This window comes from Lagenorhynchus albirostris, chromosome 10 (genome assembly GCF_949774975.1).
Source record: "Lagenorhynchus albirostris chromosome 10, mLagAlb1.1, whole genome shotgun sequence".
Lineage (NCBI taxonomy): Eukaryota > Metazoa > Chordata > Mammalia > Artiodactyla > Delphinidae > Lagenorhynchus > Lagenorhynchus albirostris.
This window is the reverse complement of record NC_083104.1, coordinates 34,242,985-34,264,617: the sequence shown is the minus strand read 5'-3', so window position 1 is coordinate 34,264,617 and position 21,633 is coordinate 34,242,985. Positions and strand designations below refer to the sequence as shown.

At 41.6% G+C, this 21,633-nt stretch overlaps 2 protein-coding genes across 2 annotated transcripts in view; one reads left to right on the top strand and one right to left on the bottom strand.

The window, feature by feature from the left end:
- Window positions 1-21,633, top strand: part of CACNA2D3 (calcium voltage-gated channel auxiliary subunit alpha2delta 3) — a 788,855-nt gene that overhangs the window by 637,829 nt on the left and 129,393 nt on the right. Inside the window, exons 25-26 of the mRNA XM_060164015.1 lie at window positions 594-715; window positions 3,401-3,481. Coding sequence (XP_060019998.1) covers window positions 594-715; window positions 3,401-3,481 — 203 coding nt within the window. The remainder of the gene's footprint in view (window positions 1-593; window positions 716-3,400; window positions 3,482-21,633) is intronic.
- The window catches only part of LRTM1 (leucine rich repeats and transmembrane domains 1), a 7,346-nt gene continuing 3,625 nt past the window's right edge, over window positions 17,913-21,633 (bottom strand). The window contains exon 3 of the mRNA XM_060162958.1: window positions 17,913-18,400. Within this exon, the coding sequence (XP_060018941.1) occupies window positions 17,967-18,400 (434 nt within the window). The 3' untranslated portion in view covers window positions 17,913-17,966. The remainder of the gene's footprint in view (window positions 18,401-21,633) is intronic.

Sequence of the window (21,633 nt, the reverse complement as noted above, 5' to 3'; positions counted from 1 at the left end):
TCAGTAACTAACCCAAGTAACTCACCCAAGATCATTCAGCTCTGCCTAAAACCTAGACCTGTCTCACCCAACACCACAACAGTCCCTAGTATCCAGAAGTAAGAACAGTCCTGTTTGGCTGGAGGGTAGGGAGGGGGGGAAAGAAGCAAAGATCCCCATGTGGACCCATTTTTACCTCCTTTACCCTTTTTATAAGAAGAGAGAGATCTACCTAAGATGTTGATCCTCTCAAGGATATGTATCTGTGTGTTTGGATTTTAAGGCAAGACAAAGCTTTCTGACTCCCTTTGGTCTTCTGGTGTGATTTCTGGAGGCTTTGTTGGCTTGCTTCAGATGCTAAGACTATTAGTTCACTAGGTATACTAGGAAAAATCGTTTCACCCACTGGAGTCTGACTGCCAGGACTCTACAAGATATTTCTGAGTAATCTGGGGTATACAATGTTACACAGGTCCTCTCTGTACTGAGAAAAGCAGGTTGGAGTTCTAAAAGCCAACATTATTTTTACCCAACAAAAGCTGCTGGCATGCACTCGTGTCTGGCTTTTCCTTGCTGAGTGGTGCCATGCTCTTCTTATTCTTTTCTATTTCAAGGGACTTCCTGAAAGCTGGAGACAAGGAGAACATCTTTAATGCAGACCATTTCCCTCTCTGGTACCGAAGAGCCGCTGAGCAGATTCCAGGGAGCTTTGTCTATTCGATCCCATTCAGCACAGGTGGGTGCCCTTGTTGGAGGCTGGCTGTGTCCCTTTGGTCCTGCTGGCCTGGGCATTGCGTGCAGAGTATGAGGGAGCAGGCTGGATGCTAAGGGAGCCAAATTCAGTCTTGAGAGCCAGTGTTGAATATTGGCCTAGCTCTGAACCAGTGACCAGTTCCATAAGTGTTGCTGCTCCAAATAAAAGGAAGCTTTAACTTAACCAGATTGTGTAAAAAGCATGTCAGGAAGCAGGACTGTTATTTTGTACCATGTGGAATTTGAATACAAACTTCTTAATAGATTTTTTTTTAATCTAAAATGTGATCATGGCCCTACTTAGAGAAAATTCATACAGCCATAACATCCATTGCCAGAACCTTCAGCAAGTCAGATCACTCTGGAGGCCCACAGTTCTCCATCAGAACTGATTTAAATCAACATGCAAGAGTAAGGACTAAGATTTTGTATAGCCTCGTGCTCTCCTGACAGGGAGCTGTGGTGACCAATGTGAGGCACATAGCCAATGATTCTTCCAGTCTTAAGGTTTTACGATATTGTAAAAAAAACTAAGATCACCTCCCTCCAAAAAAGAACTGAACATTACCTTATTTCAACCAGTTTTAGAAGCAAGACAAACTGGAAAATCTTTTCAATTGTCCTCGGCTTTTTCTTGTTTCATGCATCTGATATTTTTGGTGCTCAGTCTGTGTAAGGCTCTGTACCGTGCCTTGTAGAAACTTCAGAGATGAATAAGACATAGTTCTATAAACTTGGATTGCTCTGGACAGTTCAATATATACTTATGTTTTATATTAGGGCCTTTTGTATTAATCTCTTGCAAGCATTCCCAAGTCAACCCTAATGGAGACTCTCTAGCGCTTCGTGTCATAGCCCCTCCCAGAGTTTTGGCACTTGCTCATTTCCATGAATGAAAACATCTTTAGAAATAAGGCTTTCAAAATTTGTGGAAGAGATGTTGGCAAGAGTTGTCTAATGATTATTTAAATGGACTCATTAGGAAGAGGGTCCCTCATTAATGAAGATATTCAAGGAAAGGCCAAGTGTTATTGTAGAAATTCCCTCCCTAGGTGGGGTTTTAGAGGGGATTATCAGTTAGGTTCCTTTAAGGACCAAGATTCTTGGAGTCTGTGCTCCTGTGGTGACAGGCCTATGTTTACCCACGGCCATGCACATACACGTGTTCTCAAATATAAATTTCCAGGTACTAAGGCTCTTTCTTTATATGTTTATCTGTATCACATTTCATTGCTGAAAATATCAACTAAGAGACAGTGGACTTTCTAATTCTGCTGCAAACCTATCAATAATAATGTCTTCTTTTATCGTGCAGTCTCATGATACTTTCTTTTTCGTAGTCTTCTAAAGAAAGAAATAGAACTTAGCTTGCTAGATCTGGACAGGAGCCATCAGGTTATCCAGAAGGGCTTTTTCCCAATACTGGACAGAGAGGAGGAGCTATGGGCAATGAGAGCATCTCCCAGAAGTGCTCTGTGTGTGTGTGTGTGTGTGTGTGTGTGCGCGCGCGCGTGCATGATGGCTCCTCGTGTCAGTTTGCTTTGTTATTATTCACCATTTTTCCTACAAAGAATTATGTCTGGAAAAAAATTCTGATTAATTAAGGCTGGCTGTTGTCTAATTGGTTTTTGGCAGGTGGGGTTTTCACTGAACTTTCAATGAAATCGCATAATAAAAAAGGAATTTACCTTGTTCATGGTAAAGTTATGGATGACATAATATCTTAGGAGATTTCGTGGCCCCTTTAGATTTGGAGAAAATGTTAAAAATCACCACATGCAGGTGTTGTGGTGGAGCTCTGCCTCGTTTTTTTCTCCTGTGTGTTGAATACCTGTACGCACTGGAAAAGAAGCTGGTTTTTATTACAACTTAGACTCGGGCCAGAAAATTCTTAATTGCTTTGGTCATAAGTGTATTCACATTCAGATCTGCCTTCTCCCTGATTCTAAATTCAATTGGATTCCATTCAGCTCACATTCATTGAACCTTTTAAAAGGTAGGCACTGGACTAACAATTATTAACTACGGGCATTAGGAATTTGTGCTCAGCGTCTTTTAATTCATGAGTATTAGAAACATTGTTAGTAATTAAAAATCTCTTTATACTAATACCATATTGTTATCACATTAATAAGAGTTTGAGGTAAGGATTGCATTCCAGCTCTATCCCTGTTTAGAATGGTTTTGTTCAGAAAAACCATTCTTGAAATTAGAATTTTATAGATCAGTAAAGTTTTAACCAACAGATCAGAGCTAGAGTTCTCAACTCACTGTAAAATAATTTCAAAACTTTATCTCAAGCAGCTCTCCATGGCTATATTTAGAAAGGCAATATAAATATGAAAACTGACACGAGTAAACACTTATATTAGTAACCACAAATTTTTAAAAATGTGGTCCCTCCATGGTAGTTAATAATTTTGATGTGAAGCGGCTGGACATTCCCCATTGGGGGTGGTCATAACTCGGTGCAGTGATTCCTTCAGCTGAGAGGACCGCCCACCCAGCACCTATCGCCTCACAGGGCTGCCCAGCTCCGAGTTCTGGGAAGCAAGCCCCAGCAGTCTGCAGAACTGGTGACTGCAAACCAATACCATCACTCTCTTAACATAAGCTCTATGACTGTCTTCATTTTCGTCATCGTGTTTTGTTTTGTTTCTTCTTACAGGAACAGTTAACAAAAGCAATGTGGTGACAGCAAGTACCTCCATCCAGCTCCTGGATGAACGGAAGTCTCCCGTGGTGGCAGGTAAATGATGGATTTCAATCAATGAGTGTAAAGTAAGCATGGTGTCCATATCATTTGTCAACTACTTCCACGTATCAGAAACTTGGCTTTGAAAGGTAAAAAACATTAAAAACTACTTCCTCTTCATCTTAGCATCATCTTCTCCAATCCAGGGCTCTGAAACCTGGTGGAATTTGATGTGAAAGCAGAAATATTTCCTAGGATTTTATTCTTAAACTCTGAGCCAGTAAGAAATTGTTGGTGCGTGCAAAAGATCATTTCTGGACAGTAGGTGCCGTGAACACTTAAAGTAAGCTCCAGATCTTCCACTTCTATGTCATTAGGAGAACAGGGGCCGTACAAGGAAATTGTGGGTTTGTTTTAGGCAAATACAAGCTGAAATGTGCACCTCTCTGGAGAGCGTGAGATTTTCATCGCCCTAATCCCCCTGAGTGATTAGAGTTAGATGTATCTACAGGTGCTGGGTTTGGGACCAGGAGAAAGCCAAAACATTTTATGATTGAGTCTTGAATTATCAAAGAAACCCTGTCTCTGGCTTTTCCCAACTCTCTCACTCTCAAGAGTATCAGTAGATTTTTGTGGCTGGCTGGCGGCTTTCATTGGTGGTATTTGGCCTAAAGGACCAGAAACTGCCACAAGCCCTCTTTTGAGGACAGCTGCTGAGAAAACGGAGCCTAAGAGCGTGTCTGGCACATTGTCTATTTCTGATAAATAATTGTTGGAGCCTTTGGTTGACGGATGGGTGAGACACTCCAAGTATCATCCTGATATTGGCTAGATTTACCAAAGGGAGTCATTTTGTTTTCAGCAGCCTCTCTCAGTAAGCTGTACCACAGGGTGATTTTGAACATCAGCTTCTGTGGTGGCTCCACACACTGAATATTTGTGGGAAGGAATTCAAATGGATCAGACATGTTTCAAGTGGTTGTTCTTTGGCTAGGAAATATTCCTTTTCCCCCCCACTTTATTTCTGATATAGCCTATACATCATAATTGTATTCTCATAGATTAGCAGGGATTGAAAGATTTGGGGACAGTTGTGCCCTGGTTATTCCTGGGTTTTTGGGTATAGCAAGAAAGACAGTCTTATGTATCTGACCTGTAAGCTCATCTTGAACTATGCAGACCTATAACTAATCAGCCAGGAGATAAGGGCTGTGAAAATTCAGGGCTGCTGTTCTTACTGTCTCATGTTCCTTGAGGAAAATAGGAGACAGGATCATTTAAGTCAGCAAGATTTATTTTTGCTTAAAGGTCAGCCTTACTCGCCTCCAGGCTGACCCAGCCAGCTAGTTCTGGAGGCATGTTATCTCCCTGGAGTTGGGGCCACATGCAACAGCTGATAACGACATGGTCTGAACCAAACTGTCTGTCTGTGTGTTTGAAATTTCTTTCTAAAACCTTTTCCTTGAATTTCTCATTAAGTCATTATGAAGGATGCTCTGTTTTGGCCCTAAGATCACTGTGCCCATCCCAGCCACATCTGTCCAAGTTTGCAAACTGTGTGCTCAAATGTTTCCAAATGGCTTATATTTCGTAAATGTCTATTTGGCTGAGTATGGGCAAAACATGGACTCAGCCTGGGCACTGTGTATCCAGTGTGGAGAAGACCATGACTTTTCCAAATGGCATGCTTGTCTACTGTTGAGTTATACAGTTGGCCAGAGACCACAGGCAAGTCATGAGACATGGTTGGCCCACCCTGAGTGGGTGGGAGAGACATATTCCAGTTTACTACGACTCACTATGTGTCAACTCATACCCATTTTCAGAAGATAATTACAGAGCAAGACAAAGAAACAGGGTTATCCAAGGAGCTGTATTTAGTCCTTACCTTCTAAATCTGATGATTATTAATCTTCTTTTTTAAAGCGGGTCTTATAGACATAAGATAAAACAGAATTGCTCAGTTTTGATCTTGAAGGCTGACATGGATGCAGCACCGTGAAGGCAGTGACTTCAAAAGGACCTTTATGTCTCAAAAAGCAGAGAGTCCTCTTCAGCACTTCCCCCAAATTTCATTGACTCTGACTCACCCATCATGTCACTGGGTAATTAGGTTTGGTCACTTTCTTCTGTGTATTCTCCGCAAATTTAAGTAGACATTGTTTACTACTCTAAAATTTAAAAGCCCATTTTAATTGGGGAAGAAACCTTGTTTTGGCAGGTAAAGATGAATAGGTGAGCAGGCTTTTCCCCCACCAGTGTACTTCCAACAGCAGATGGGATACAGCCAACTGACAGCAATTTGGGGCTTCAATGAAATCCTTGTGTTAAATTGAAATTTTTCTGAAAGGAAAGGTGTACAATTTTAGTTTATTATCAAGGACTACTTTGAAAAGCCTGCACTGCTCCCAGATCTGATCTGGTGTTCTCATGTTCATTGGCTACATATGTCTGTTTGGGGTAGAAAGTTTCTTGTTTTGGTTTTGTGTGTGTGTGTGTGTGTGTGTGTGTGTGTGTGTGTGTGTGTGTGTGTGTGTGTGTGTGTGTGTTATTCTCTTCTTTCTCTCTTTTTTTCTTGTGTTTTTTTTTCCCAAACAAAAACATTTAGATAGTCATCTGTCAATGACATCTTTGAAGAAAGGGCAGTCAGTCAGACTGGGCCGGATTCCATTTATACGTCAGCCTCTGTGCATAAATGGGCCCCATACATCTTCTTGGCCTATGACATTGCTTACAGTCCTTCTCTTGAGGAACTTGCCAACTCTCCAGCTGCCACTAGCATGCTAAATTTGCTTCATTGCTTTCCCACTGCAAAGGAAGAAGTGGTATGATTTTCTCTTTGGCCCACCAAGTCTCCAGAGCCCTGGAACCTGCTGTGTGTGTCAGGACCCTAATCCATTTTTCTGTTGTTATTGGAGATGCAAGCCTGGGACTGTAAGGTCCGCATAGGTTTGTCACTTACTCTATAACTTGCTAAATGTGTGGTCTTGAGTCCCTGAAGTTCTATCTAAAATAGGGTTGGGATTATTATCTCTCTCACCTTACTCTGGGTTGATTTGGGGATAAAAAGAGAAAACAAACAAGAAAATATCTGGATATGTGGAAGTATAAAATTGCTAGGATTTGAGGTGGCCCATTTTTATCTTCAAGTTGGCAGTATACCTATGCATTCATTTGCTCATTTATTCAATAAATATTTCCTGACCTCGTGCTTTTGCCAGCACTCTAGATACAAATGAATAATAACCGGGCCGTGTAATTGACAGTTCCTCCCACAGCCCCCTGTCCCTCCCCACCAGAGAACTTTAAAAGAGCAGCTATTTTTAAAGCTATGTCTACACAGGACAAGTGAATTGAAAAGCTGAGCAGTCATCTAGAAGCTCCTAGAGGTCAAAGACTTCGTACCTTTCATCTTCTGTCCTTCACAGCATAACCCGCTGGAGTCCCTGGAGCATAGTGGACCCTCAGTGAGGCTTCTATAAATTGAATTGAACTTGCAGAAACCTATTTGCCCTTACTTAGTTGTTATTGACTTGAGTTCCATAAATTACCTAGATCATGTTGTTAATTCTCCACTCCACTCTCAATGGAGAGACCAGGCCCAATAGAACAAGAGTCATAGACACTGTTTCCATCATGCTAGGGTGGAAATGACCTGGAGAAGAAAATAAATTCATTGAGGGGAGGAATTGAGCCAAGTTGGAAGGTATAACCATGCAGGGAATTTCTTCCCCTCCTTGGGGTGTTTGTCTGACCTTCTGTATTCTCCTTCTAGACTCTCGCTCTGACAAATACAAAATACTTAATCTCAGTTTTTGATAAGAAGTTCATATTACTGAATTTTTTAAGTACTAGGTAATAAATTCTGAATTATTTACATTTGCTTTAAAATGTAAATTTTAGCATATCAAAATCTAAAATCTCTTCTAAGATGTTCTAGTTTCATTTCTTGAATAAATTATAAACTCTCCAGAGACAAGGACCATCCCAATTACCTTTTTATTTCTAGTGCCAAGTGTGAGGGCTGATGTGGTAAATATGTCAAAATACTGACTAAGTGACTTGAGAAAGATGGGTTTCGTATTTACTTGCTCTCTGTAGGTACATACACTTGCACAGTTTACTGACCAAACAATAGGAACGCAGTACTTGACCAAACTCTAAGAGAGTCACTCAGCAGCTAAAACTGTAATCCACACCATAGTAAAATGATACAGACCAATATGGATATTTTAAGGAGTAGAAAAACTGTTTAGTGTCCATTCCTAATGGCAACTGTGTTAGCCCAGTAGTTGTCCCTGCATCAGCAGATGTCTTTTCTGAGGTCCAAGCATCTAACCTGATGCTTAGAATAGCTAATCTGATCAGCAACAGACATTATAGGCATTGGTTATAGAAATTAATATTTTTAACAGATTTATTGAGATATGATTTACATACCAAAAATTCACCTGTTTTAAGTATAAAATTTAATGATTACTAGTAAATTTGGGGGGGCTCTGATCTATTCCTTTGCAGGGAACACATACCACATTAGATCCATTCACTGGGGGAAATTGGAAAATGTGGGTTAAATGGTCTCATTTGCATAATTCTGGGCAGTGTAATGAAGGGGGATGCTTGATATTAGGACAAAGGATCTCATTTTAACCAGATGATTAAGAAAGAGATTGCTTAACATCAATGACCATTAGCTTTTGTCAGGTACATGCTGTTTAAACTGAGTGTACTATTTAATATACAGCTTTCCTTAGAATTGGGTAAATAATGTTGCCAAAATGTTATAGGCAAATATTCAGCTTATCAACTTTCCTTTGGTGGGATTTCATATATTTGGTGTATATGAGTTAACTAGTATTTAGGAATTATGTGTCAATTCTACATGGATAAACTTCTAGTTTGTAGATCTGAGCAAAGGGAATGTTTTATCATAGCAGAAATTAATACTTACTGATTAGATTAGTTGTTCTCAACCAGGAGCAGTTTTGACCCCCAGGAGACATTTGACAACATCTGGAAACATTTTTGATTGTCATGACTGGTTAGGAGGGGAGCTACTGGCATCCAGTGGGTAGAGGCCAGGGATGCTGCCAAACATCCTACAAGGCACAGGACAGCCCCCCAACAGCAAAGGATTGTCTAGTCCACAATGTCAGTAGAGGTGAGATTGAGAAATGCTAGATTAAACTGACAGACAAACTTCAATTCTTGGTGCTTTCAAATTCAGTGTTTTCCCTTATAGGCTCATTTACAAAAAGATGTTTCATTTCTTCATTTTCTAATTAAATAATTCAATAAATAATATATATATATATATATATATATATATATATATATATATATATATGGCATCGACTATGTACCTAATGCTGAGGATACAGCTGAGAACAAGCACCCCAAAGGGCATTTTGGAGCGAGTCAGGGGATGATGATTCATACAGTGAGAGGGCACTGTTGGCATCCCCACCCTGAGGCTGGGGTGGCAGCTGCCCAGTGAAGACCCATTCCGACTAAGTTGCTGCCAGTGGAGGGGAGCCTCCACTTGTGTGGGAGGTACAGACAACAGACAAGTGTGGCACGAATGGGAGGAAGAAAGGTGGGAAGGAGGGAGGGAGGGAGGGAGAGGGAATTTCTGGTAGTGGCTAATGCTCTGTAGAAAATGAAGTGTGGTTGGGAGTAGCAAAGGCAGGGAAGAACACTCATGTTCATGCTTGCATATGACAGAGGCAATGCTTCTCCAGATTGGGGGAAGATGGGGGCTCAGAGAAGGCCTCCCCGAGAAGGTGACATGAGTAGAGACTGGAATGATGAGATACAGCCATTATACAAAGATCTGTGGGAAGAGCATTCCAAGCAGAAGGAACAAGATTCCGGGAATCTTGAATGAGATCCCCCATACATGTTGTGTCTAGATGGGTTCTGTGAGACACAAATGAGTTTCTCAGGTTTGGGTGGTATTTACTAGGATCTAAATGCACCGCTGATGGGCAGATGGGCAGATGCCCCAGGGGGAGGTGAGTAACCCAAGGCAAGTCTTTGCTCTAAATGTCAGCTATGAGGTGGGGCTTTTTATATATTTGACATTTGCTTTTTTAAGTTGACTGGTGGGTGCCGTGAAGGGACAAAAGGAGGTCAAGGCCTGTAGGAATGACAACAGCAAACTTCATAGAAATGGATTAGTGATGTAGCTACCAATTATGCTGTATTTCAAGTCCGCAACAGAATCTGAGTTAGAGTTGGCCACGTAGAACAGCTGCTCTGCATAGTGCGGGTAGCCAGTGACAGGGCACGCTGAGGATCATTGCTCCAGAGATAAAAATAGCCCAGAGTTTTGAGAAACTGGATCCTCTGTGCTAACTCTCCAGGACACTCACTCCCATGAGCCACTGTCCTTTTATAAACCTTATCAAAAGCCCCAACACATTCTCCACCCCATCAGCCGCAGAATTTTGGAGTTACAGGTCCTTATACCCGGTTTTCGAGTTCTGTATCGGCAAGACTCCTCTTTCTGAGGTCATAGTAGGATTTGGACATTAACCCTAATGTAAGCCAAGGATTTAGGAGTGAGTACAGGGCCATTTCTCCCCTCTTGCTCTGGGATTGAGTTTTCACATTTGTAAAACAAGGTTGATTGGTGCTTTGGTTGGATTTCTAACAGCGTAGTTTTTAAAGACAGAGATTTGTTTCATCACCACAGAAAAGGAGAAGAGTTAACCAGTAATGGAGTATGTCTTGCACCCAGATTCAGTCTGGCTTTGGGGGGACCCCTCTGGTTCCTTTTGAGAGAAATAAATGAATTCATATAAATAAAGTGCTTAGTGAATGCTTATAGTTGAGTGCTCAGTAATGGTTAGCTGCTAAATTATTATTGCTGCTGTTACCGTTGGTAAGAATGATGTATGTTACACCCACCACCTCTCATTAGTCAATGCTTATTGCCCTGTGCCGTCCCCTATGTGAAAAACTTACCTAGGTAATGTCGTTATGGTATCTTGAAATGTTTCATAGTAAAACTTTGAAGCTCACACTTTCATGTACTTATTCCTTAGAACAGAGGTTGACAAGCTGTAGCCCATAGGAGCAAATCTAGGATGCTACCTGTGTCCTTCTTTTAGGGTTTTACTGAGATATATTTCACACACTATTAAATTTACCATTTCAAGTGTACAGTTTATTGGGTTTTAGTATTTTGCAGCTTGTGCAACAACCTCTACAATGTAATTTTAGAACAATTTAACATCCCCCCCAAAAACCCCCCATACACACACACACACACACACACACACACACACGCACGCACGCACACTCCTTCATTCTTGATATCCCACTCCCCTTTCCAGCCCCAGGAAACCCACTAATCTACTTTCTGTCTCTGTGGATTTGCCTATTCTGGGCATTGCAGATAAATGGAATCATACAACATGTGGCCTTTTGTGATTCGCTTCTTTCACCGAGCTTAATGTTTTCAAGATTCATCCATGTTGTAGCAAGGATCAGTCCTCTGGCTTTTTTTTTTTATTCTATTTTATTTATTTATTTGGCCATGAGGGCAGCATGTGGGATCTCTGACCAGGGATCGAACCCGCACCCCCTGCATTGGAAGGGAGGTCTTAACCAGTGGACCACGAGGGAAGTCACTACTCTGGCTATTTAAACTGCCAAATGATATCCCATTGTATGTATGTATAGCATCCTGTTTATCCATTTATCAGTTAATGGACATTTGGGTTGTTCCCACTTTTTAACTATTATTAATAATGCTGATATGAACATTCATGTACAAGTTTTTGTGCAGATATGTCTTAATTTCACCTGGGTAGAAATTGGAATCGAATTGTTGGGTCATATGGTAACTCTAGGTTTGATATTTTGTAGAACAGACAAGCTGTTTTCCAAAGTGGTAGCACCTTTTTACAATCTCACCAGCAACATACGAGGCTTCCAATTTTTCCACATCCTTACCAATGCTTACTATTGTCTATCTTTTTTATTTTAGCCCTCCTAGTAGGCGTGAAGTGATTTGTATTTCCCTAATAACTAACTACACTGAGCATCTTCTCATGTGCTTGTCAGCTACTTGCATATCTTCATTGGGGAAATGTCTATTCAGATCTTTTGCCTATAATTAGGTTATTTGTCTTTTTGTTGTTGAGATATAAGTTCTTTTTATAAGCTGGATACAAGTACCTTGTCAGATATCTACCAGCTGTTTTTGTAAATAATGTTGGATAGAGAGCACATGGACTAAAAAGCCAAAAATATTTACTGCCTGACTCTTTACAGAAAACGTTTGCCAACTCCTGCTTTAGATAAAAATATGTCACAGTCCATTTTTTTTAAAAAAAACACCTAAAATGCTAATTTGTTCACTCACTTATTTCACCATCTTTTTATCTTATGAAAATGAAGGGAATATTTAAATCAGAGGCTGTGTAAGTAGATATTAAAGACAGAGCTTCCTGTATCAGAAGGTATCCATCATTGTGCCTAATGTTTTTATATATGTGGTTACAGAGAAATTCCAGTCAAAGATCCTGAGCTTTCTAAAATATATGTTCTCCCTGTCAGTCAAGAGAGTGATTTACTTAATCTTTGCTCTAGTTTATAAACCTCTGAACAGTGTAATCAGCATAATGCTTGTTAGAACATTGGAAATGCCCTCACATGCTTTGGTGGAAAACAGTTTCTGGGATACTTTTTTTCCCCAACATGGCTCATGAGAGATTTGAGGATTTATTTAGCCACCCTTATCCAGGCAAATCTCCTAGTAACCTTAGTGGGATTTTGATCTCGGTGAAGATTAGAATATATATGACTCAGGCTAAGTGAAGGGCCAGAGAGGATAAATGAGCTGACGTACATTTCCCCTCCCTGGGAAGAGGGGGCATGACCAGAGGCTGCAGCATAAAAGCTTTGACAGTCAGTCAGTGGACTCTTGCTCATGGAAAATGCTTTTGCCAGTCTGTGGTGGGAAAGGGACAGTGCTGATCAAAGGTTCTTTATTCCAATGGCCTCCCACAGTTTGCACTCACCAAGAGCTCCCACGTTCTATTCTGGGTGAAAAGATCTGCACGAGGTCAAGATCAGTGTCTGAATGTCATTCCTACTTCAAGGCCGAATTATATATGACCAGGCTCAGGCAGACTGGAGTGTACATTTGTCTTAAAACATAAAAAGGAAGTTCAGAGTGAAAACATAGTGCATGGGCATTTTATATGCTTTTACTTCACTAGCCTTCATCTATCAACTTCCAGATTTTTGCTGATATAGTCAGTTTTTTTAAGCCAAAATTATTTTTGTTATCGAATTATTTTATTTGTGTTATTTCTCATTTTTATGCTCTTCTCACTTCCTCTCTTTCATGCTTTCTGGAACCCACTCCAACCAGGTTTCATCCACAGTGAATCATTTTTCATCAAGGTTACCTGTAGCTCCTACATTACCAAATCCAAAATTGAACTTCAGATGTTCATTTTTCTTGGTCTGTGAGCAGCACTTGGCCAAGCTGATCACGTTCTCCTTGCAAACCTCTTTACTTGATTCTTTGCCTACCTCACTGCCCACCCTCCTAGGCCTCCTTTGCTGACTTTGTTCATCTCCTGATTGTACATGTCGGAGGGCCTCAGGGTTCCTGTCCACTCTCAAGCTTTAAACACCATTCATGAGCTGGTGATTCCCAAGCCCAACCTCTCTCCCTTGACTACTCAGTGTCCCTGCCTCTCAAATAGGCCCATCAAATGCAATCGATTCCACATTTAAGTCATTCTAGTTATCTGGTTATTCAGTCTAAAAACTTTGGAGTCATTCTTTTTTAAAAAACATTTATTATGGATAATATTGAATGTACTAAAAAGTAGATAGAAGCATAAGAAGAAACCCATGTATCCTTCATTCAAATTCCTACTCCACTAATTAATGATATGACCTTGAACAAGCGACCCAAACCCAATGATTATGTATCTTCATCTGTCATGTGGCAGTAAAATGCTCACATTTTTGGTTAATTTGAGACTTAGAGGAAAATGAAAATACTACACTGAAAACAACTGGCGCAAAACTGGGTGTTCAATAAATGTTGATGGTGGTACTATAATTGTTCTTTTCCAAATAATTAATATAATAATTCCATAGTCTTCATATTGTGGTTCACCAGAATGAATGAAGAATGGCAGGGGTTGGGTTGTATTATACTTTCTAACCCCATGCTCCTGCAAACTGCATTTATCAGGTGTGCAATTAATTATCTGTGCGACTTTGGGATAATTCCTTTCCTTTTCCATGCTTCCAATTGCTATTTGTAAAATAAGAATATGGAACTATATGAGGGTAGCAGATAGGTTTAGTCTCATAAGTCGACTCCAGTGGATCAGGAGTAGGTACCTAGAAAACAGATTTAAAAAGATTCTGAGGCCAGACATCAGCTATGTCTGAAACAGGTAGGGAGGCTGGTCACAGCTATTCTGAAATTTGCCAGACCTAGACTAAATGCTCTCCAAGGACTTTCCCAACTCCCAATCCTCTTTTTCTTTTTCTGGCTCTTCTTGATGAGTCTTTGAAACTGGGTCACATCCTATCCATCCAAATGAATACTCAGTGTCATTGGAGTGAAAAGTAGGTGTGGATACTCCAGTCAAGAATCTGAAAAGAAAGTGAGGGGTTAGAAAGCTGCTTCTCCCAACCGGAGGGAGGTTTCTTTGAGATTTTATTGCATTTTGAGCATTAAAAAATAAATTAAAAAAAACATTTTCATCACAAGGGAAAGCAGGATAGTTCCCTGAAGTTGTGCATATAAACCACACCCTAGTGATGCCATGTGAGGTTGGAGTATCATTTGCTGGTAGTTTTCTGTCTAATAGCATTTAGCAATGGATACACTGGTGGGTTTGACCCAAGTGAAAACAGTTATTTCCTGATCTGTGATAGAAAGTTATAGGTTTCTAACAGTTGTATAATTATGATAATGGGTGCTATGGATAGATCATTTTAGAAATTGAGCCACTTCCTTTGATATTTTGGATCTAAGACGAGTGTGATATTTCTGGGGTAACTTGGTAAACTTGAGTAATGAAATTTGATTTTCATGAACCTTCAGGAGGCAATCCTATGATTCACTTTTCAGTCTTTCATTTTTGTAAGGAAAAAACAAAATACCCAGTTGTCTGTGGGCATATTATCATCTGAAGCACAAGATTTTTCCCACAGGGTCAAGGATTTTTGCCTTAATTTTAAAAGCTTTCCAGGTATAGATTTGACACTAGGTCTTCTTTCTCCACGATCTCTGTGGAAAAAATTCCTCCTATGCCCTCTTTATATGCCTCATGTCTGTTGGGTCCTGCTATTGTGAATTTGTGATCTCTGGCAAAGCAAATAGTGATACTGTTCCGCTAAATATAATGAAGAAACTATATTTTACATGATTTTCTCAGAAACAATCAACACTAAACGTGATATTTGTTCACAGTATTCCTTCAGTAAGGCTCTATGACTCTTTGAAGGAAGGGCATTTTTATAGGGGAATTTATAAATATGACAGCAGCAATAAACAGCTGAAAATAATCTATGAGGCGTTTGCAAATTACCCCTCATGAGCTGTAGTGGTTGTGAAAGATAATTTGTGGTTCTCACAGAATACCCTGCAAATTGGGTCTTTCATCTGTGATGTTTTTAACAGAGAAAACATTTCATTTCTCGTATTAACAAATGATAACGCTGAATTGTTAATCTAAACAATTTGATTTATATTTTTCTGTGCTGAGAGAATTGTTGACATTTTAGGGTAATTATTTTCATCGTTAACTGCTCTTTTTGGTGACTATAGGCAAAAGATAGAAATCTGAATACATGAAGGCATCATTTTAGTCATTCTCCTTAAAGACTTCTCATAAAGCAGGAATCTGTTTGCCTGAGTTATCATCTGTGCTTAGAAATCTAATAGGACGTGGGTGTTGAGGAGTGAGGATTCTAGCCACTTTCAGGATTTTCAGCGGTGCATTGGAAGCTCTGTCATGTAATCTCGGTGGCCAGGGGGACGGGATTGACCTGTACAGTCACCAGGCCTCCGGCAGAGCACAGTGCACTGCATGTCTTAAATCACAGCAATGAGAAGAGGCACTTGTGGTTGGCCTCAGTAGTTCCCAGCTTATGTAATATCTGTTCAAGTATCTCACAGCATGGTTGCCAAGATTACATGAATGTTCACGAGAACACCTCTCACCATGCCTGGTACGTAGTACGAACTCCAGAAACATTTGGTGAAATGAGGACGATGTATAAAAAGATCTTCTCGATTTCCTTTCTCATAGTGCTTTCTTGGCCAAGGACGCATGGTCCAGGGAAAGGGAAAGAAAGATTTTTTTTCCACCTGGAAAGTAATCCCTACAACCTTAGACTGGATGCTCAGACTCGCCCACTGAAGTGGTGCACGAAGCAGAGAAGAAAGGAAGCACCAGGCTTGGGATGGAGCTGATGCAGCAGCTGACTTTCTCTGGAATCTCTTTTTGATCTTAAAATCCATGCTGATTTTTCAAACTACTCTTTAACGTACCCAGGTTTATTTTAATACTCAGAAAAAATTAACATCAAATTTATACTTTTTCCCCCAAAAGAATCATTTAGCAAAATTGCTGCTCCAAAGAGATGGCCCATCTTTAACTTGTGGGTGTGGGCAGCCCACACTAGTTGTGAAGCACTGTGAGCAGGTATAGATGGCCTCTGTGTCCTGCAGGGTAGGCTAGGGTAGGTTCATCCGTCTTTCCCTTGGCCTCTTTATACTGTTGGGCAAGGCTTTGGCCACATCAGACAGGGAAACAGTATTCCAGGCTGAATGGACTGCCCATTCACATGCCAGTTTATGGAATGGACTGCTGATTTAGGATCCAAGCAACTTTTACATGACCTGAAAGAGTGAATATAGGGCCAGTACCCTGAATGACAAATATGTTTTATCCTTTGAACCAATTCCAGTTGATTAGTTCTGGTTGCCTTACAGTGCTGTCTTAAGAAGGCATCTGTGGTGCATCAGGGCTCAGGGAGGAGTGCTGGGATTGATTAATGATGTCTGTCAAGGCCTCTGGAGGGACAGCTTGCCCTGTATTTGCTATTCCTTGCTTTTGCCAAGTCCTTAACTCCTCTGTGTAAAATGATTTTAATACTAACAGGTGACTAAGTATGAGATGGGACATCATGAGAGAGAGAGAGAGCAGGTAGATTCTACTTTAAGAAATCCTAGCATGAGAAAATGCAAATTTACAAAATACATAAATCTGGAGCCAATTATTGCCATTACAGAAAGATTCCATGAAAGGTTCCTTTAAATAGCGAGATCCCCTACTGCATTAAAATGATGATTCAATTTACAAAAATTTCCTTTGCATGCAGCTCTTCAGGACCGTGTCTGTGGAGTCAAGCAAGCCACACCTGATTTTTTTAAACCCCAGCCTAAATAATGTTCAGGACGGCTGCTCCCACGTATCTCCAGCCTCTTGATAATTCCCACTCTATTCAGACTTCCTCTGACTTCCTATCCCAGAGTGTTGAGTAGACAATCTGGGTGGTGGTCAACAGCTGCTGGCTTCCACCCTGCCGCGGCTGCATTTCATTAGTGGGTAAACTGATTGCTCTGAGTATGTTTATGTGTGGGTGTGGTTGAACAAGCCTATGCACTCTGCACACTATGTACGTAGATACAGATACACATAAGCCATTATCTCGCTCTCAGCCCACCCTAAATTCATTCCTGCTGTGAGAGTTATAAATGGAAGGTTCCAATCGCCTGGTGGATGTGGCCTTTGGGTAATAGTGCCTCGAATTCCGCCACCCCATCCTCTTTGTGTTTGTTTATATGTTATTTACCCTTGCATCAGAAAACTTCCCCAGACCCTGGGCCTGAGTCCCATTATCCAGTCATGGAGCCCTCTTCTTCTTCTGTGGCCTAGAAAGCCCCAAATGGTTTTCTGATTTAGAAAATTAAATATAATCTGACTCTTGTGGCAAGCTACAAAATTCCCAACCAACAGACGCTTTTGCTAAATATATAACATACCTAACATCTAAAAGTATCACCGGTCTATCATGAACTTGGACTATAGAAGCACTCAGTGCCCATTGGGTAAGATTGCCAACTTCTTCCCAGGCACTCAAAATTGGGCAGTTTTCGAGTGGACCACAAAGCTGCCAGGAATGCTGGCACGTGTGTTTGTATTTCTGCTGCCCTGTAAAGGCAACTTAATGCAGGGAAGAGTACCTTGAAAGAGATGTATCTTCCCTTTCTCTGTGGACAGCCTTCCCCACATAGAATATTGTCATAACTTCTCAGGCACAGAGCACAAGTTATCATCTCTGTTTCAACTATGGTATTTTTTTAAAATCTCAACATAAATTTCTTCCCAGGAATACTGTCTTTTTTTACAGACACATCTTTTTTTTTTTTTTTTTTTTTCCTTTTGGAAAAAGAAAATGAGGCAGTAACAGTGAACCATCAGCCCTACTCAGAAACTTTCTTCTGGCCTATAATGATTATTCGTATTTGAGATGAAAGCTCTCAGGCCATTGAGCTGTCAAACAGCTCTTTTCCTTCTGTCTTCGCAGGCTCATTGATCTGAGCCAAGCGTCCCGCATGGTACTGGGCGGTAATAGCTGCATAGGTGCAGCCATAAATGACAGCCGCCAACATCATGAGACACACGATCCCACATACCACCCCCGTGATGATGATGGTGGCCACGGCGTGGCGCAGATTGGCTGGCCTCGGCTTGGGTTTGATCTCACACTCCCAGTGGTCTCGCTCCCCTGAGCTGTGGCTCTCAGGGGGCCTGGGTACAGCCCGGTGGGCAGCACCTAGCTGCTGCACCTGTGAGGACTCCAGGTCTGGAGAAGGAAAAGGGCAGGGCTGGTACAGCTCGTGAGGGATTTTAAGGAGGTCCTTTCCCTTCCAGGTGTCCGGTGAGGCACAGATGATGCTGTCTGTTATTCCCCCTTTGAGAAACAAAAGCAAAGAATGATAGCAGAGCCTGATACAACCAAACTCCCAAATCCTCAACCTGTAAAAACTTAGGCAGATGGAATTTATAAAACACCTTTTTTTTCCAAAAAATTTAACAATTGTATTTTATGATTTTAGGGTTTCTAAATTGGCTAAATGCTAAAAATGCCACACACTAAATGGACAATTATGTGTGACCAAGAGTTCATTAGAAGCCAAGTCACCTTTACCTTATAAATGCCAAGGGAATAACAATGCAAAAGCTGACAGGAAGGGGCACTGGAGGCCAGCCTGAGGGCACTGTTGCATGCCCTAATGAGCCCTGCCACACAAGAAATCTATTGTGCCAAATTCCCACTGGAGAGCTAAAAAATAAATAAATAAAACAAATGTCTTTTGTTGTGATGTTATGTGTTAATTACAAAGACCCTCTGTCTCTACCAACACTCTTCAGTGATGCCAAACCGGGAGGTCAGTGGCCCTGTGAGTGAGTGCTTTGTGTATCTGAAGGTTTGACGGGAATATGAGTTACGTTCATGGGATTAAATACAATTAACGTGTCTCCTCAGACCTCGAAACACTTAGTACTTAAAGTACCAAACTTTCTCAATGGTTTTTTTTTTTTGGCCTTGCCATGCAGCACGCGGGACCATAGGTCCCTGACCAGGGATCGAACCTGAGCCCCCTGCATTGGGAACGTGGTGTCTCAACCACTGGACCACCAAGGAAGTCCCAAGTATCGCACTTTCTAATGGGTTTTTGGACTCAATTTCCATTCTCTCTAAGGGGATTAATTTCCTCATGTGTGTGGACTACTATTGTTCAGGAAGAATTTGTGTGCCTAGAAGTTCTCTTCTAGAAAGAACACTGGGCTAACAGATTCCATCCTGGCCAAATTTGACCACCAATTTACTATTTGACCTCAGGCAGATAAAGTTCTCTGACTAAATTTTTTGCCATGAAAACATCCTATTTGTATCTGACTTGATAGTTTATAAAGCACTGTCAGATAAGTCCTCACAGCTCTGCTCTAATGGGTAATTCTTATCCAAGGTCATTCAGGTCATAAGTGGATATAGCAACACCGAAACCCAGCTCTCTCCTGTGATCCCAGTTTTCCCCGCTACACCTACCGCCTCTCTCTACTTCCTCCTCTCTGAAACATCCTGAGGTCAGTGGAGTTAACACATGACTCTCAGTAGAATCTCACCCCCATGAAGCCTGGCACCAATCTTAGCCAAGTTAGACTGGAGATTCTTTGTACACATCGTAGGTGAATTATGAAACTACCAGAAGTTGCCATGCGGGAGCTTGTCACTTCAATGTTATTAGAACCTTCCTTTGCATAGCACTTCAGAGTTTTGGGAATGCCTTCACATCCATTCTGTCTGAGCCTTATAAGCTGAGTCTTACCATGGCCGTATTAGTAGATGGGGCCATTTTGCAGTTCAGGGGTTATTGTGGCCCAGGTCACACTGGGGTCAGTGGCCATGACAAAATTCAACTCATACCTTTTTTGCTTTTACTGCTTGAACTGAGTCACCTATTGCCAGAGTCTCTTGGGCCCGTCCTGGCTTCTTCAGTGATCCCCTGAGGCAAGAGCCTCAACTCTAAAGCAAAAAGATAAGAGGAATTTTCTCCTTTCCTGAGCTGAGGTGCAGGAGGCCAGAGGTGTGGGGTGCCTGTTCTGGATGAGCCCAAGGCGCCATCAGGCTGCACCGTGATTAAGGATCCCTGTCTCAGAGACCGTTTCAATACTCTGCCTGGAAGCTGGTTGTAAAGCAGAAGGCCAGAGAGCAGAAAAGAAGTGTGGGGGCTTGAGAAGAAGTAACCATATTTAACCCAGGCAAAGAGCACTGAGACTTTCATCAGGGGAAGAAAGGCCACCTGCCATGGGACCAGCAATTCCACCAGCTGACCTAGACTGGGGCGGTTCACCCAGTAACTTCAGGGGTAAGCTCTGTCTTTCTCCAGTTCCAGGCTTCCTGCTGTTCAGCATTAGGGTGGGAGGCATGGCCTCAGGACACAGAGCCAGGAGAATACACAGACTAGAGCCTGGGATATTGCTGGAAGACAGGGGTTATGGCCACCAAGAGCTCCGTGGCCTCCTGTGTCCTTAGCCAGGACTCACTTCCCAGCCTTCCACCACCATCTCCTCAGCCATGACCCCAGGAAGCAAATCTGCAGATGATAGCTTGAGGGTCTCAGTCTCTTCTGGATTCAGAGCAGCTGACAGTGCAAGAAGCTCCAGCTTTCCAAGCACTCACATTATTCATCATCTGTCCACTAGCAGCTCTTAACCCCTGTCTTGGGAAGAAATGGGATTCAAATGTTGAGTCTGACCATTACTTTGCTGTGCAACCCTAAGCAAGTTACTTGACCATTCTGTGCCTCTGCTTGCTCACCTGGGAAGTGGGAGACTGGGGTAATAATGAAATCTACCTCACAAGATTGCTTTGAGGACTCGGTTGGATAAAGTATGTCAAGTATTTAGCACAATTCCTAGCCCAGAATAAATGTTTAATACAGTTAGCTGTTAGCATAAAGATGATTTGTTTAGTTATGAATGGAGAGAGAGGAATGCTAATTACAAAATCTATGTGCATGTTTTTGTGGAGGAGACATTATTAGGTATTCATCAAAGCATGTTTTTTCTCTGTTGGGTCCACAGGAAGATGAAATTTCCCCCCCCTTTGTGGTCAGATTGGGGCCTCGTGATTGAGTTCTGGCCAACAGAACCAATGAGTGACACTTCCAGGCCGCAAAACCCCCTGCTTCATCCTCCATATACTTTGTTCCCCCTTGGTGGGAACTAAGGTCTTGACCAATACCTATTCCCTTATTTTGCCTTTATTCAATGCATCAGTAGTCAGATTGTCTCCTACATTCACTTGGGGATTTTATTTAGTTATTTTGGGACACCCAGGTCTTGTTATCCCAAATAAATTTTGCCTTCCTCCAGAGAAAGACTGTCAGCTGGATGGTGCAGCTCCGCCATGAGGGAGCGTTGAACCGCACTGTGGAATCTGAGGACCAGAACGGGCCTTAGGAACTCCCTGGCTTAACACTGTCCGTTTCCACCTGGTGACACTGAGGGCTAGTGAGGGGCATCAATTTGCCTGAAGATCACCAGTGAGTTTGTGCCTGAGTAGGGGGAGCTATATCATACCTTATGTTGCTTCTAATATCCTGGACCTGAGAAATATTTTTTGTCAAGAAATATTTC